The sequence below is a fragment of the Tribolium madens genome, unplaced genomic scaffold (genome assembly GCF_015345945.1).
Source record: "Tribolium madens isolate multiple individuals breed KSU strain unplaced genomic scaffold, Tmad_KSU_1.1 Scaffold_11;HRSCAF=98;Tcas5.2_LG3b, whole genome shotgun sequence".
NCBI classification, from domain to species: domain Eukaryota; kingdom Metazoa; phylum Arthropoda; class Insecta; order Coleoptera; family Tenebrionidae; genus Tribolium; species Tribolium madens.
The window spans coordinates 5,955,591-5,973,475 of NW_025400975.1; the positions used below are offsets into that span (position 1 = coordinate 5,955,591).

The following is a 17,885-nucleotide window of genomic DNA, read 5'->3' on the forward strand; positions in this document are numbered from 1 at the left end:
AATTTTTATGAATAAACACCAACAAAATCTTATTTTAGTGACGTTTCATAGAATAAATAATGTTTTAATTTTTGTAAAATAATTTTTTGACATGTAGATAACATACGAACTGCCATGCAACATACGTCCTCAACTAGAACGCCTATTTTTTGATCGCACTGTACCACGTAACTGCGTTTTTGGGGTGAAATAGGCAACAAAAGAGTGAATTTCAAAAGGAACAATTGTGGTAAAATACGAGACAACCTGTATGCTCATGCATATTAATAATACGTGGAGTAATGATGATAAGGTGTGGGTGTTGGGGAGGAGACATGAGGTCTCGGAGCCAGAGGTGTAGGATGATAGGGACTTTGAGACACCGAATACCCGCTAAAAGCCGGAATTGGCGACACAGCCCCACCTGGAGTCGTAGGTGCCAAAATCCTCCCATCACCAATTAATCTACTTTCCTCCCCCAATAACCTCTGATCAGCGCCCAACAGATCATTATTCGCCAAAATTCGATTAGTCGTATGATCAGACAAAATCCTACCACTCAGATCAGAACTCAACAATCGACTCTGATCGAGCAAACGATGAGGAGTGTGCTCGGAAAGTAATCGAGAGTTCGCAATTTGGTGTAACGGATGTGTACGTAAACTCAAATCGACACTATGACGTCCTGGGGGGGTTAAATCCAGCGACACGACTCGGAGAATATCAGCATGGGTGTATGGCGGTGCTGGGGGGCTATAATTGAGTCTTAAGTCGACTCGATCCACGTCGGGGTATAAATGATGGTAACGGTTGATGTTGGAGTAGTTGTGGAAGCTTCGTGCTGACATATCTAGCCCTTGAAGTTCCGAAGAATTGAGAACTAGAGGTTCGAAGTTACGATCGGTGCGAAACTCGGAGTCTATAGCACTGTCGTACGCCTTACGATTTTCAATGTTATCAATAATATCGTAGTTTTTATTTCTAAAATCTAAATCGTTGCTTGACTCGTATAACCCCCTCGATCTTAAATTTTCACTCTCAACGTCGTAACTTTTAAGTCTTAGATCGAGATCAATATCAAACTTACTTCTAATATCAGTAGAGAGATCATCAGGGTATTTATTACGTTCGTTGCCTTTATCTTCTTGATTTATCGCTTCGACTTGTTCACTCTCTAGAGGGTTATTTTCTTCGACGTAATTTTTACTAGTCGAATCCACCCCTAAGTCATAAACTTTACTTTTATCCATAAAATCTTTCCGATCTTGGAAATTGGGTGTTTTATAAATCGACAAATCTAATTGAATATCGTGTTTGGAATGTAAACTTAAATTTTGGGCCCCCATTCCATTGCTATCATCGGAAGATAAGTGATCAGCGGTGACGGAATGCCCGAAATCGTATCGTGGGGGGCTGGGCACCGGAACCGGGGACATGTTTTTCGGCCCAAAACTCTGGTTTTGGGGCGATAGAGTGTTGATATAACTCCGGACAAAGTTAGTTCTCGGGTGCATTTCCGGGCTGTTCCCCGGACTGAAATCCTCCTGATGGAACCCGGAATAATCCATTCCGATGTTCTGGTTGTGTCTCAACTCATCGTTCAGTTCGTCTGTTACGGAAATATGGTCATTGACTGAGGGCGAAATTAAATTAATGTCACGGGGCTCACTATAGGTAACGTCGGGTAATGTGTCAGAAGGGGCCAAAGTGTATAAATTATTAACCAAAGCATCGGTGCAATTCGGTGTTGTACTGACGTCGATGTCGATATTTGGTTCACTACAAACCGAATCCAAAGCTGCTTCTACTAGAAGACTAGCGTTTGAGGCCTCGTGTCGTGTGAAATCGTTAAGATTCGTGGGTTTTGTACGATCGTAGTTTTCTTGGTAAATGTCGGATTTGAGGGGCTGCAGGGGTGGGTCACCAATCCATTTCTTGGAACCTTTACTTAGAATTTTCATTGTTGCATTTACGTTGTTCAAGTTGTAGGATTCTAAATTTGGGGAGTTCCTAGGGTTAGGTTCGGGAGAGTGGTCGTCTGTGGTTTGCATCGGCGAGTTGGGTAATGACGGATCATCCACATTTTTGCTATCCATACCTAAATTTGAAACTTAATTTTTGAAATACTTCCAAATGACTTACTTGTGTCATCGCCGTCACTCTCCTCCTCTAAATGATTCGCATTTGAATCACTTTGTTGTGTATTTGTCAACTCTGTTTTGTTTTTATCGTCTTGGTCCTCTAATCCGCTGTAGGCCTCGAAAGTGTAGTCAATGCTTCGTTCAATTTTAGGCATGGCGTCCTCGCTGAAACTGTGAACTTTTTTATAGTGGAACTGTAGACACTGTTTCGTTGTAAATGCCGCATTGCAACTCTTCACAACACACCTAAAATTGCAATCGTTACAATTTTACAACTGTGACTAAAAACCATACTTGAAGGGTTTGATCCCACTGTGAGTCAACATATGTATTTTTAAATTTGATTTATTTTGAAAATGTTTGCCACATCGGGAACAAGAACAAGCACCGTCCATTTGTTTCTGGTGAACTTCTTTCAAGTGCCTTTGCAAGGCTGCTCTCGAACCGAGGATTTTCAGACAGTTTTTGCACTGAAACTCCTTCAAAACCTCCGCGAAATCTGAAAAATTAATCAAGTCAATTAAGGAATTGCAAATTTTTAAATAAACGCAGGCGCTATAGAATTTTTATTTATGGTTCAATTTCAAAAATTAAAAAACTAAATTAGATGGCTTTGGGTATAGTATAAGCTCACAATTTTAGAACTTTTCTAAACGTAATTGTGTATTTTAGGCTATACAGGAGGCGCCCCAGAGAAAAATTTCAAGTAAGAAGGAACATGGAAAAAATGTTTAAATATGTTTTTTTTTACAATTATTTAGTAAAGGAACAAAAATTTTACCAATAAAAGCCACAAACAACATTGAACAGAGTTACAATTTAGGATACAGCTTCCTTGTTTCCTCAAAAAAACTTGGAAAATTATTTTTCCAACAGAAATAAATAGAGTCAAAGTGCAAACTTTAAACCCTCATAACTTCGAAATTTTTATAGATAATTTTTTAACATTTTTTCCATGTTCCATGTTCATGTATCTTACCTCATATGGCATTTTTCTCTGGGACGCGAATTCTGGCGCACCCTGTATAATTTTCTCTATGATCTATCAAGGTAAAAATTTTACTTTCTTGGGAGGTAATGAAATTAGAGTAGAAAAACTTACTTTCTATTAGGGTCGTAGGAAAATATACAGGGTGTTTCATTTTTATTATTACAAATTTAAACAGAAGAATAATCAATTTTAAGGCAAAAGTTTCCTATGAACATGTATCGAAAAATGCTATGCAAGGAAGCTACACCCCTTCAAAGGGGTCTTTTAATGGGTTTTTACCAATATTTTCAAAACCATTTTAGATAAAATTACAAAATTTGGTAGAGATAACAACCTATACACACTTAAACGAGTTCCTAAACTGGGGAGGGTTAGAGTAAAAAGTACTCTATAACGATTTCGACTTTAGTTTCTTGCCACTTTTAGCAAAAAAATTCTAAATTTCGTAGTTTTTTTTTATAAAAAAAGGTCTTTTGTTATGTTACAAACCATAAATTATTTTTCCAAAAGAAATAAATAGAGTCAAAATGCAAAATTTAAACTCTCATAACTTCGAAATTAAAAAAAAAATTTTTTACATTTTTTCCATGCTCCTGTTATCGTATCTTATGACATTTTTCTCTGGGGCGCGAGTTCTGGCCCACCCTGTATTCAACGTGCTAATTTTAAATAGAAACCAAATTGTTTTTTTTTGTAGTTTGGAAGATATTTCTTTTCTTGGTTCAGACATATGCAATAGTTCTATTTTTACTAAATATTATTGTTTAAAAAAATAAAATTAAAAAAATCTAGTTGCATGGTGTGATGTTAGCAATAGTCTAAATAATAATTAATCACACTAAAGTAGATATTTTTCTGATTTGTTACAGATAAAGATTGTCATTTCTTATTAAAAATTTGAAAAAATATTGGCAATATCTTCTTTCATTTGCTACTTTTTGATAGTACAATAATGGCACTGTCTTATTTGACATCATGCAACTCGATTTTCTTATTTTTTTTTCAATTAATTTTGATATTTTTTTTAACAATAATTTCTAGTAAAAGTAAAATATCGCAAGAAAATTTAATACCTTCCAGATTATGAAGAAAAAAATATGAGTTATAGAAATATACTGACATTTAGAAAAATTCTAAAATTGTCAGCTTATACAACTAGTGTTGCATTAAAAACCATTTAATTAATTTTTTTAATTTTTGAAATCGGGCCATAAATAAAAATTTAACAGCGCTTGCCGTTTTTTTTAATTCACCCTGTATGTATATGAAAATACTGTAAGAAAATGTCAGATTTCCAGTTTTTGACCTTGTCTTGGTGGTTTTAAGAGTATTCTGTTAAGTAATTAATAGAGTAACGAAACATTTAAGGGCAACCATAAAGACAAAGAAATTAAAAAAAAATCGTCTCCAAAACACAAAAATTGCTCAAAATTGGTGAAAAACAACCTACATCGACCAAAACTACTTAAATATTTTACGTTTTTCTACCTTGTTTACACAAAATACTCTCTGGATTATTCATTAGTGCCAACTTAATTTCAGTCATACCCACTTTAGAAATTTAGTTAAACGAATGGTAAAATAAGACACATTTTGCAAATGTCTATTTTTGCTTCAGAAACAAGTACCCACCACTATGCATTCTTTTTATGTGAACTTTCAACTTTTGGGGTTGACAAAATTTCCGTCCACAGAAGTCACACAAAGGCCTAGATCGGTGTGGGTTAGCAGAACATCCATAAGTACGATGCATTTCTAGATAATTCAGTCTTAAAAAGAACTAAAAACGTCCATTAATTAACATGTTACAACACTAATTTTGTTACCTTTTTACAAAATTGGCACTGATAAGCACCCTGCCCATTGTGCAACTCGGCCGCATGTTTCATAATATTTTCTTTTCCTAAAACTGCTGCGCCACATACTTTACAATGGTACTTCCTAATAGTAAGGCTGTAACGAACATCATGGAATACTGAGCAATGCGTTCGGTAGTATAAGGGATGAGCAAAAGTCATATTACAACCCCCGCAAGCTAAAAAGTGAGTATTAAATCGTTTTAATTAAAGTTGCTCAAAATTTACAAGTTTTTTCCATTTTCTTCTTGCTACTAGCAATGGTGGAATCTTGCCAGTATAACAACTCCTCCCCGTTTTTTATCGCTTTTGTACTAACAAAATAGAGAGAACTTTCCTTTGTCACCGCAGTGATATTCTTATCATCTCTTGTAGGCGCAGGTCGTACAAACCTCATCCAATTTGATGTTTCCAAATTTTCGGTACTAAAATAAACATTCCCATTTTCACCACAAATCTCCCAAATATCCCTCATATTAGAATCTTCCGAAATGTCCACTTCTTTGACCACTTTTCCAACAAGGGGGCCAAACTGAGTGAATTCCTGAATGTCGACTATTGCCCACACCCCCAATCCATGTTCAGTATTCGTCTCCATAAACTGTAGAAAGCTGGGTAAAGAAACATTAGCAAAAACAAATTTATTTGCTTCATCTTCTTTTTCAGATTTGACAAATTGACTTTGAAATTTCTCTTCCCAACTTGGCAAATCAATAGAATCAGATATGACAAAATTGGGGTAACTCAAAGGACACTGATCCTGGATGTGGTGAGTACTGCAGTTTTGACACAACTTAATTTTTATGGCTACTCTGCTAAGTTCCTGCTCTGGTTTTTGAGATTCCAGTTTATTGTCATTTTGTAAATCTAGTTCTGGAGCTTTCCTTATGTCATGATCGAATTTCTTCTTTGATTCTGTTGATTTTTCTTTTTTTGTTGGTTTATCAAGGTTGGTTGAAGTTTTCTTCTTTTTTATTTTTTCCTCTTTTTCTACTACACTTTTCTCACTAGACTTACACTCTGTTTCTTTTTTATGCAAATTTAAATCATTTGTTGGATCAATTTTATCACATATTGGTTGAGTTATAATATCAGCATGAAGGAGAACAGGTTGTTTGGTCACATTTTTTAAAGTTGTAGTATTTTGTGTAACAGGAATTAAATTCACTTTATTCTTTTCCTTTTTCGTCTCAGTCTTTTTTCGTTTATTCTTACTAATTTGCTCCTTATCTCCTTTCTTGAAACTCCCATCTTCCTCCTTATCTTTACAAGGATTACTACAAAAATAAACATTTTGATTTGTCTATTTGTAATATACAGAGTGTACCAACTAAGACAAAATGTGTCTTAGTAATCAAAATACAGTTTTCATATTAATGTGCATCGAAGTAGTCGTTGAAAGGGATCATTTCAAGGTAGCAATCATACAAAAAAACAAACAATCCTAACCTCAAATTTCCCTAATAATTATTTTTTCAAAAAAAATAGAGGTAGCAAAAAATAATTAAAATTAACAATGTAATTAATATAAGGTAGCAAACATAAAGATTTTTGTCATTATTATTGTGCTTAAATTTGTTCTGAATGACATATTAATGACATTTTTTGTGTAAATCAGCCTTTAAGTTAAAGATTCATTTAGACTACTACAACCTACTTGATGCACATTAATATGAAAAATAGTATACAGAGTACGCCAGAACTCGCGCCCCAGAGAAAAATGGAACATGGAAAAAATGTTAAAAAAATTTGATCTATAAAAATTTCGAAGTTTAAAGTTTGCACAGTTGGATAAAATAAAATACAGCAGAAATCAAATAAAGCACAATAAAAAATGAGTAAAAACAAGAAAAACCTAGCAAAACGAGGAAATTCAGCCTTGTTAACAATTATGTTGGTAGCACTGGCTCTTGTTTGTGAATATTGACTAAAGATAAACCAGAAAAGTATACTTACAAAATAAAAATTAAAATCAAATTAAAAAAGGAACACAGAAAAGAATAGCAAAACAAAACAGAACTAAAAAAAGTATAACAAATAAAGGAATAAAACTAGAAAAAGAGAGAATATGAAAAAATTAGCAAAAATGAAATAAAAGAAACAAAACATCAAAATAGAGAAAAAAGAAACTAGAAAGAGGGGCAGCAACAGAAACAAAAAAAAAGAAAAAAAAAAAGAAACAAGAATAAATCCAAATAAGGGAACTCCTAGAATTGTAATAAGAACAAAACAGAATAAGTAGAAAAAAAAATTATAAGAAATTTGAGTGGTAGATAGTTGTAGAAAGTAGAAAAAGAATTAATTCTAGCAATTGATATCAAAAACTAGAATTGTAATTAAATGAAATAAAATTTTTAAATTTAGACATAAATTTAATAAAAAAAACCTACAATAAGCAAAGAAAACTACATAAACAGTAACAAATATCGAAAGAAATACTGAATAAAAAAGAAATAAACTAAACACAAACAAAAACGCAGAAAAAAGTCAAAATAAAAAATTAAGCAACTAGAAACTAAAATCAAAAGAAATTAGAAAAATAGCAAAACAAAACAGAACTAAATATAAACAGTAAATAAAGAAATAAAAGTATAAGGAACTCATAGTAAAAAGCAAAAGGGGATAAAAATTTAAAACAAAATAATAACTTTAGTGAAATGAAAAGAGAGTGGGGCGCGAGTTCTGGCGCATCCTGTATTCAAATCTCTTAATTCTGTTGGTCACCCGGTATATTATAAAACTGGGAACTTTAAATTAAAAGTTTACGACTTTGAAGTAATGTTGATTTTATTCAATAGCAAGGAAGAATTAAAAAGTGAAACATTTTGAATGAAACTGCAATTATTCAAAAAACGTAAACAAAACCCACGTGTTGTTATTATTGATCCGTCAAAATAAGCTCCGCCCCCAAGATGTCGTCCAGTGTTTAATTGAAAATAAAAAGCAAAATACGCACACAAAAAAGAAAAAGTCACTCAAAGTCGACTAAAACTTACCGATTTAAGTACTCTTGTGCCAAATCCAGCAAAGTAGTGGCAAAGTTTTCGTTAGTTTCACAGGAAAAAGAAGCCTTGAGAAGATGCCATCGTTTGACATTTGCAGAACCAACCGTCAGCTCTAGTGCGATATCCTCGTCAGTTTTTGACACGTTTGATTTATTCTTGACACAATCACTTGACACTTGTTTGTTTACGTCTTTTTGGAACTTTTTGGACATCGCGTAAATTCCCATAAAGAGGATAGACCATCAAGAGTTCTATCCTCTTTAAGCCAAGGACATTTCGTGACGTCACATGGCGCCAAGTTAAAATTTATGATCAATAAAACACACATGAACTTGAAATCGACAATATTCCTGTCTTTGTTCAAGGACAAATGGCCTGAAAGCTGCAAGTTTATTAATTGTTTGGCAAGTCAACAATTATTTTCACATAATTTACTATTCTCTGAAACAAGTTGGCCATGATATTTGACATCTGTAATATATACTTATATTTTTTATAACCTTCCGAAGTTACTACATACAAGTTGTAAAACCAAATTATTGTTATTCATATTGTTGACTTGAAAATTTTAAATAATAAAGTATTAAACAAAAAGGCACATCAAAATTTCACTGTCTTTGCTAACGTTCACAAAATTATTTCACTTGATATTTCTGACTAGTTGGTTGCAAACATTCAGGCGTTTATACAAAATTAATTTTTTTTATAAAAATAACAAAGACACAAAACATTTTGCAATTACAATTTCAATCAAATTTTAATTCACATATACTAAAGCAACTATTTTTAATATTTGTTTTGTAAATAATAATTTTTACAAAAAAAATGGACATTACCAAACTGAAGAAAAAAATTTGAATGTAAATACTCGCATTGAAAATGTTTATTAGTTTTTGGGTGTTATAACACAACAAAAAAAAACACCTATACAGAGATGATATTTACAATAGAAGAAAACTAATACGCTATATAAAACAAAACTTGTACGTTGGAAAGGAAATAATTCATTTTTAGTATCATTACCTTGTGTTTCACTGTAAATCATAATCACGACAACCAGTTTATTATTTTAATATTTTTTGCCATCCCTGTTCATAAATTTGGAAAAAAATTAAGAAAAACGAATCAAACCTATTGGAAACCAGTTCCCTAGAAGAGATTAAACAGAAGATTATCGAATTTTTACAAAAATTAAAGCAAAAGCAAATCAAATGATGACAGTGTCAAAACTATTTCATTGTGATGGATACTATTTTTTTATTTGTGACCCTCAACTCAAACCGTGTGCCAGTATTCAACACTTAAGAAATCAAGTCATTTGTTGTTTTTGACATAGACAGAAAATTAGAGTTGGGGTTACTCTGATGTTTTTAATGAGAAAATTTAAGTCTTTTTTATTTGATTTTGCATTAATTTCATCTCGATATACTTTCATTAGTGCTTGTGATGGCAATAGTTTTCAATAATAATATTCTGTAAATATTTGTAATGTAATACCCTCTAACATCGACATTTACCCACCTCTAACCCATTATAGCCCTTGGTCTATAATGAAAATGCTTATTGATTACTAACTAGTAGACTTCAGAACCTCTCGATGAAATTAAATAATGGTAACTTTTACAGCTAGTAGTGAAAAAAAAACCTATTTTCTCCATTAACTTAGTTTCATTTATTGTTTTTGTAAAAATTATGTTAATTTTATAAAAAAAATTAATTTTGTATAAACGCCTGAATGTTTGCAACCGACTATTCACAAATATCAAGTGAAATATAGGGCGGTGAAATTTTGATGTGCCTTTGTGTAAATACAATACTTTATTTGCAATTTTAAATTAACAACTTGAATAAGTTTTACGATAAAATAACTGATTTCGGAGTTATAATTATAAAAAAAATAAACATAAAAAATGCACAGTGAAATGATTTTATGGACAGTCGGCAGAAGCTGTCAGTTGTCATTTTACCCAAGCACATGTGCGTTATTTAAATTATTAACTTAAGAATTATGGCAAAATTGGGCGCATATTACGGCTTGTGCCCCCTAATTGACCACCGAAGTTTATTAGGAATCGCCAAAGAAACAAACGGTGTTGTTATTGTCACATTGGGCAAAAATATCGCTGTCAAATACAAGGTTAGGTTATACAATTTTCATTATTAATTTAATTAAATTGACACTGTTAATAGCTTTCAGACCAAAAGCAGCTTCACAGTTGGCGCACGAAAGAGAAGTTTAGCTCCTCGATCATCTACGACAAGGAACAGTCAAGATATGTGGCAGTATTCAATGAAAACTTACTCCGGTTTTGGAGCGGAAATGAGGAATTTATTGATAAGTTAAAAAAGTACAAGGTAATAGTGTTTTTAATGTAAAATCTGTGTAACATCGTTCCATTTGTTGCAGTTTAATCAACAAATCCAGACAATATTCACTTGTAATGACCGAAGCTTTGTTGTATTTAAAAATGGGGCTGTTTTTGTGCTAAAAGACGCAGTGGAGAAACGCAAGGAGTTGGCAATTGAGAGTGTTATCGATTTAGATTCTGAATTTATATACGAAGTGTTATATGCCAACTTCAATAATTGTGTTTATGTTGGTTTAGTTGTTAAAACCACTGACAACTATACTTTATATTGGACAAAGTTTGTGGGGGACACTCAGGATGGATTTTACAAGATTTTTATCACACGAGAGAAAGCTGATTTGACTGGATATGTTTTCCATGTGGATAAATTCTCAGTAAATTTCCTTTCTATGTGTAAGTCCTGAAATAAAATCAAATTCTGAAATAATTTCAGTTTTTTAGGGAGTGACGGCAGAGTTTATTCAGTGGAATTAAAAGAAACCGATCTGGATTCTTCAGACATCGGCGAATTATTTACGGTTATTGAGTCGATTTCGTGTAAGGAATACGTGTCTCTGGTTTCCCTGGACCCCAACTACATCGCCATGTATGGTTGCAACTCAAATGAAGAAGGAGCTTTGCTAGTCATCTACAACGTCCAGTTTAAAGTGGTTCAATCAAAACAGTCGTTTAAATTATTCACAAATGGTGCAAAACTGTATTGTATTGATGGAAATCTCTTTTTCCCAGTGGGTCAGAATCTTGCAGTTCTTCCATTCCACTTGGATATGGAACAGTTGGCAGCACTTGTTGGCAGTCACAAAGTTGTACAAACTGACCCCGATATTTCCATTGTGCAAAAAGTGCAGTTTGTTAGTTGGGGGAAAAACCCTGATTTAAACGTGAATAATGTGCCGGATAAAATCAAGTCAAAAGTTGAAGATTTTGAAAGCCAAGGCTTATCGGATAATTTTATTTTTGAAGCGCTTTTAGCGGACGTTTTGGAGGGGAAAAATTTAGACACACTTATAGAAATGGTGGATTATTTCGCAGACGTGCCGGAAAGTTGTTTGGTGAAAGTTTTAAAACTTTTAATTAATTTAGAATCAAAGTTGTTTAAGAAAAATACACAAAGTGCTGCTAGTAATTTTCCTCCAAGTTTGCAACCGCGCGAAAGAACCGAGTTATTAGATGTTATCTTAACAAAATCTTTCAATGAAACTTTGCTTTTGTCGCATCTTCGCTCGATTTTATCACTTGACGAAGTCTTGGTGTTATTGCAATACATTCATTTTTTGTTGTCTGAAAATGGGCATTGTTTACCATCTCATAATTTTATGGAAACGGAAGCAAAGTTGATTGAATGGAGTTGTATTCTGTTGGATGCTAATTATCAGAAGTTTTTGTTAAGTAGAGATGCCAAAATTAGTGAAACTCTGACGTCACTAAAAAATCAAATTAAAGAGGAGCTCGAATCATACGACGATTTGCAACAGCTTGCTGCCTTGTTAACTGAAATAAAAAATAACAGACCGATTCAAAAGACCATTCATATGGGCGGAATGGATTATTCAATAGGGGAATTTCCTTTATACTGAACTTAGTTAATATATTTTTTAGTTTTTGCTATCTTTTCTTCAATCGGACCCTGTTTCCTTTATTTAAAACACCTTGGCGAGTGCAGAACATTTATTACACAATTCAGTAAAAAATAAATTAGAAAGCATATCTGGTCCTTATATCTTCTAATTTTTTCGAGACTTCTGCAGGAGTACGATCCAAATCAGACGCTATGCTCTTTTGTTTAGCAGGTTCCAGTGAGTTATACTGTTCACACAAGTCTCCATCTATGACATTCTGTGAAAAAAAAAAGAAATCATTCTCAAAATTCACAACAAAATTACATTATCAAATAAAAAAATTAATCAGTAAAAGTTAAATTTAATCAAAGTGGATCATAAGTCTAGCATGCTTTAAAATCATCATTCATTATTAAATAATGAATAAATATTAAAAAATCGTGTTTGCACCTTGACAGGATAATAGTAACTTCTAAATGAAAGATGATCTCTTCCACACAATGGCGTGTTTTCGCTCCTCATGTGCATTTCCAAATGTTGGAAAAAATCGTGATCTTCTCGTGACGTAAACGGTACAAGAACCCCAACACTTCCTGATAACGTTGTATAAATCAAAGATTCCCAACCTCCAGGAATCAGAGTGGCTTTTTGCAACCACGTAACAGTCTCACCGACGTGGAATGTTGCAATAGTATCAGCTTTTTGTGACGCACCATTCAAAAGTCCTACAATTTATCATAATAATAATAAAAAACTTCTTTAATGAAAAAAAAAAAATGTAGCTTGCGTGGGAGACCCAAAAAAACTTACACAATGAATTTTTCTGGTACTATGAGCAAGCATTTAATCTTGGACATTTGCGATAAAACCATTTTCAATTAAAATAAAAATGATTTGACGTAATGTCCACAAAAATCAAACTGAAAATATACAAACCTCTATCCCATAACGATTTATGTCCAGTGGGATCCTCTTCAACGTCATCACTAACATTTGGCGGCAATCGTAAAATTGCAATATTTCCAAACTTGTCAGCGACAGCAACTGTATCATAATCAAGGACGCAGTTACAAGTAACCCAACGGGGGTGAGTGTCATCGGCAAATATAATCAATTGATTTTCAGCTCTCTTGTATCGAACCATAAAAACTGACTCTTGAACATCCGAAACAAAAATTCTTTTACCCATAGCTTGAATATTTACAATAGCGTTTGGTATATGCTGAAACAGAACAGTTTCAGTTTAGTACCAATACTCAACAAATAAGAGAACGTCATTGGTGTAAAAAATCAGAACTGCAGGATTTCAACACCATTTCAGAAATTTTCTTTATCATCATTTATTAAGAGGCGGCCGGAGCAAAATTTCTTATGGGAGTTCCAATGTAAATGTCTACCTCTGTATTTCAAAAACTACTAAAGAATTTGGTAGCATGTGAAAGAGAATATTTTTTTCTACATTTTGACTGTTTTAAAATTGCGATAAGTAATCTACAAATTGTAATAAAGGTAGAAAGAGTTTGAATAAAAGTGCGCATATTAAAAAAAAATACATTTTAAGACGTTTTTCCAAACTTTTAAAACAGTCAAAATGTAGATTGTTGTATATTAAGGTGACAATTTCAAGTCCGGTAAAAAAATATTTATAAATAAAACCTGTACAGAGGTAGAATGATTTGGAATCGAAAATCGAGTGAGCACAAGATTATTTACAACCCCCATTTAAAATGTAACCGCAAAAAATTAGACCCAAATTTACAACCACACCCGCCGACAAGCTGATGACACAGATGTCATGAATTTGTAAAAGAAGATTTTAGAGATTTTTAAAATTGCTTTACAATTTAATTTTTACCTTTTGCGTAAATGACAATTATAATTTCATTACAATTGGGTCGTTGTACATATTTTTTATTGCATATTCTAAATCTTTATTAAAAAATAATTGACCAATTTTTTTTTTGAAATCTTAATTTTAGTACAAAAAAATATATCAAAAACTCGTAAAATTAAGTAAATTCAAAACGCGCGCATTGGAGAAGAAACTAAGTGCTGAAAAGGGGGAAGATAAAATTGTTAAACGCTGCGGATTATTTATTGACAGGAAAGTTTTTTTTGGGAGCATTGCCAGACGGTATCATTAAAAACGAAGAAATGAAATAAAATGTCCGTATACTGGAGAAAACCTATTGAAAACAGAAATAATTCAAAAGGGCGATGAATTCTGATGGAAGGAAAAAATGTAGTCGAAGTTGGAGAAATTTTACATGAAGGCACTACTTCTGGAAATAATTGATCCAAGAACGTCCAGAAGTATGCCACTAAGGGAGATTCAATTAAATGAATAATATACTCGAAAAGATAATGAAAATTTTATTGTCGTGTACAATATAAAATTTTATTCAATCCTCACAAATTTTGTAGTCCATTTTGGTCGATATTTATAAATGTCAAAGTAAAATTCAACAATGAAATCTAATGTCAAAGCAACTAACAACCGCAGATATACAACAATTGATGTATTTTTTATCACCTAGACGATAAAATTTCATTTTAACATAGAGGATTGAATAAAAATTATTTCCTTTGATTTTTATTTGTTATTATTTATAACCAAGGTGATATAACCTCCTTATAAGTAAACTAAATTGGCAATTATCTACGATAATATTAAAAGAATCCTAATAAAACATTAAAAGTATAAAATTATCAAAAAATCAAAAATAAAAGTGGATTGCGGCGCTTTTTTGAACTTTTTTTACAACTAGCCAAATATAGATTGTTGTTTCTAAGTCGATAACTTCAAGAGGTGATCCAAAATTATATAATCCGCAATCCAAAATCAGGTAGCAATATTACAAGAATGCTAATAAAACATTAGAGAGATTTTATACCTGAAAGCACCACAACAAAACCGTCTCCGTACAGTGTTGTAAAATTCTGAAGGCCAAGTTTGCTCCGGACGGGCCTTAATTTCCATAAGATTTTAAAATATTACAAATACTAACCTTGTTTTCACATTTCCTCAAGAGTTTCTTTTTCCCCATGTCGTAAAGCCTTAACATTCTTCCAACTCCTGCAAGTAGCAGCCCATTATATGCACACAGAGCCATTGGAACTTCATCAACGGGAGTTCTATGAACGAACTCTAATTCCCGACCCATAGGGTCCATTTTATAAGTGTCCAAAAATCCACTGTTACAATGTCTCGGATTTAATTGAAAATCTTTAGAGATTCCAACAATCAAGAAAAGAGTCTGTTGGGGTTGATTTTGAAATTTAACTAAAACACTAGACATGGCTGCTTCGTTCTGTTCTAATCGTATACATTTATGTACGATTCCTTGTACTGGATCCATTATTTTTAAGGTCGAGGCCCACATTCCATGACCTGCTTTAGGTGCAGAAAAAATACTTTCGGGTAAATCTTCATTCAAGAACGCATCAGCCATTTCTTTCGCCAATTCTTGCTCTTCCTCACCGGCGGCTTCTTTCATCTCTTCAGCCATTTGTAATCTTCGTTGTTTTTTCGTTTCTTCAGTGTACGCATTATGTTCGGTTTCTATGATCAGTAAATTATTACTTTCAGGATGGATGATAAATTTCCTTGGAGTGTATTCGAGCGGAAATGAGACTTGATTAAAAACAGCCCCCAGTTTTTCCAACGCTAAAATCCTCAACGTATTTGTGGAAATCGCAACGATACCTTCTGGACATTGCTCTGAACTGAATCCCGATGCATATTCCAAACTTTCATACGATAACGGAGTTAAATAAAACCGACTTTGGTAGTAATAACTCAACCAAGAACGACTACTCATCGCCAAGACAGCTTCTGATTGTTGCATTCTTATTCTGAATAATTTTACCGGTCTCGAACCCAAATATCTAGTTCTTGTATCTGACAATTCTCCAGAGACTGGATCTAATACGTTGCGAAGTAAAGCACCGTTTGTAAGACCAATGTTTAGATATAAAGTACTGGTTGTGCTAGCAGCTGCAGCGTTATCTGGTTCACGATCTGTGCAACCCATTTCTACGATACATAAAGACTCGGCACAAACGGGTAATCCTTGAATAGAACGCGGAGCCAAACAATCGCTCGGATCTAAGGAGATAATCCGTACTGTACTATCGGCTAATCCTACGGCGAGGAAGAGGGATAATTGTTCGCCGGGAGCCACGTTTGCTAATGCCATGCAAACGACATCGGCGTTCATACGTTTTCGTTCTTTGTATTCGTGTAATTGGCCCGTCTGTAAAACACAGCATTATTACTAAGGCTCGGATTGTAGACACGAAAAAATTCGTAAAATATGCGCATACAGGGTGCGCCAGAACTCGCGCCCCAGAGATAAATTTCAAGTAAGATAAGATACCAGGAACATGAAAAAAATGTTTAAAAAATTCTATCTGTCAAAAAAAATTTGACATTTATTTTTTGACATTTGACATTTTTTTATATCTATTTAATGATACTGATGATCTTGTAAGTATATGTTTTTTTTTAATTATTTAGTAAAGGGACAAACATTTTGACAATAAAAGCCACAAATGACATTGAACAGAGTTACAATTTAAGATACAACTTCCTTGTTTCCTCTTTTAATAGCCTATAGCAAAAAAACTTGGAAAATTATTTTTCCAACAGAAATAAATAGAGTCAAAGTGTAAACTTTAAACCCTCATAACTTCGAAATTTTTATAGATAATTTTTTTTTAACATTTTTTCCATGTTCCTGGTATCTTACCTTATATGACATTTTTCTCTGGGGCGCGAGTTCTGGCGCACCCTGTATACATACAGGCTGTTCGGTTCAAGTCGCCCCGGCTGATAACACCTAAACTTACTTCTTTTTTTCAAAAAGTAAATATTTAAGTAATAAAATTCATTCTTGGCTTTCTTAATAAATGTATTAAATTTTTTAGCACATCCGGTGTTGCCGGAAATGTTACCAAATTAAATTTTTCAAATAAAACACCTGTTTTTTTTTTCCTCCAAACAATAATAATTGATATGAAAAATACTGTAAACCACTATTTATTACATTTTGCGTAACACAATGCAATCAAAAAACATCTTAAATCTTAGAATTCTATAAGGAAATTGTCGCGTAGCCTGATTTTTAATTTTAAAGGGAAGGTGTGAATAAAAAAAATGCTTGGAGACAGTTTAATTGTTGGTTTAATAAATCAAATTTGTTAGTTGATGAACGAGTTCTCTTAAAACGATTGGATTTTCTTCGACTGCTAACAGAACATTCAGATTTCTAGAACCACAGGTTTTTTAGTTTTAAGAAGGTCTGAGTTGTTTTTCAATTCGACTAAATTTCCAACCATTTGGGTGAACTCTATTTGAGTATTTTTCTCAGTCTTTCAGCTTTCCGCTCTATTTTTATTGCACTTAAAAAACACTTCAAGCTGATCTACCAATTCGTATTTAGTTTTTTAGTTTTTGAAAAAAAAAGTAAGTTTAGGTGTTATCGGCCGGGGCGACTTGGACCGAACACCCTGTATATGCACGTATTATAACAAAAATATGCACAGGATATTAAGAAATCAAATATGCATCGTTATGCAAAACTTTTAACAATAAACAATCAAAGTTGGGATAAATTTTTATCCTCCAGTACACTAAACTTTGCACACGATGAACAAAAGACAATAAAAAAATTGGTTTTGCCTCTGACAAGATATTTAATAACCTAATAATTAAGCCTTTTGAAGAAATCTGTACTTTTCAGTTCACATCACTTTAAAAAATTTTGCTAAAATTAATTTGCAAGCAACTTCTATCCGCATAGATGGATTTAATCGTTTTATACCAGGTGAATAGAAAGTATGGAACCAAACGTTTTTTGCTTAAACTATTTATTTTTAGAAAAACTAATTGATGAATTATAAAGTACTACAAAAATGTGATGTTTGATCAAGAAAAAAATTTTTGAAAATTTTTATTTGTTTTTGAATTCTACAAAAATATAT

The 17,885-nt window shown here is 32.8% G+C and overlaps 3 protein-coding genes across 3 annotated transcripts in view; 1 reads left to right on the forward strand and 2 right to left on the reverse strand.

Moving 5' to 3' along the window:
* Nucleotides 1–43: 43 nt before the first annotated feature.
* LOC123007661 lies at nt 44–8,409 on the reverse strand. The gene is made up of 7 exons (XM_044403075.1): nt 7,964–8,409; nt 5,196–6,244; nt 4,938–5,146; nt 4,744–4,891; nt 2,415–2,619; nt 2,122–2,366; nt 44–2,077 (listed from the first exon to the last, which is right to left on the reverse strand). Exons 1-7 carry the CDS (start codon nt 8,197–8,199, stop codon nt 264–266), a joined length of 3,906 nt encoding a protein of 1,301 aa, XP_044259010.1. The 5' UTR covers nt 8,200–8,409; the 3' UTR covers nt 44–263.
* A 1,523-nt stretch (nt 8,410–9,932) lies between these two features.
* On the forward strand, nt 9,933–11,944 carry LOC123016101 (nucleolar protein 11). Its single transcript, XM_044416340.1, has 4 exons — nt 9,933–10,109; nt 10,163–10,327; nt 10,380–10,734; nt 10,783–11,944. The coding sequence occupies exons 1-4, from the start codon at nt 9,981–9,983 to the stop codon at nt 11,916–11,918; spliced, it is 1,785 nt and encodes a 594-aa protein (XP_044272275.1). The 5' UTR covers nt 9,933–9,980; the 3' UTR covers nt 11,919–11,944.
* Nucleotides 11,945–11,994: 50 nt separating this feature from the next.
* The window catches only part of LOC123016088 (splicing factor 3B subunit 3), a 12,106-nt gene continuing 6,215 nt past the window's right edge, over nt 11,995–17,885 (reverse strand). The window contains exons 6-9 of the mRNA XM_044416319.1: nt 14,909–16,156; nt 12,837–13,122; nt 12,351–12,625; nt 11,995–12,177 (exon numbers count right to left, since the gene is read on the reverse strand). Of these exons, the coding sequence (XP_044272254.1) occupies nt 12,037–12,177; nt 12,351–12,625; nt 12,837–13,122; nt 14,909–16,156 (1,950 nt within the window). The 3' untranslated portion in view covers nt 11,995–12,036. The remainder of the gene's footprint in view (nt 12,178–12,350; nt 12,626–12,836; nt 13,123–14,908; nt 16,157–17,885) is intronic.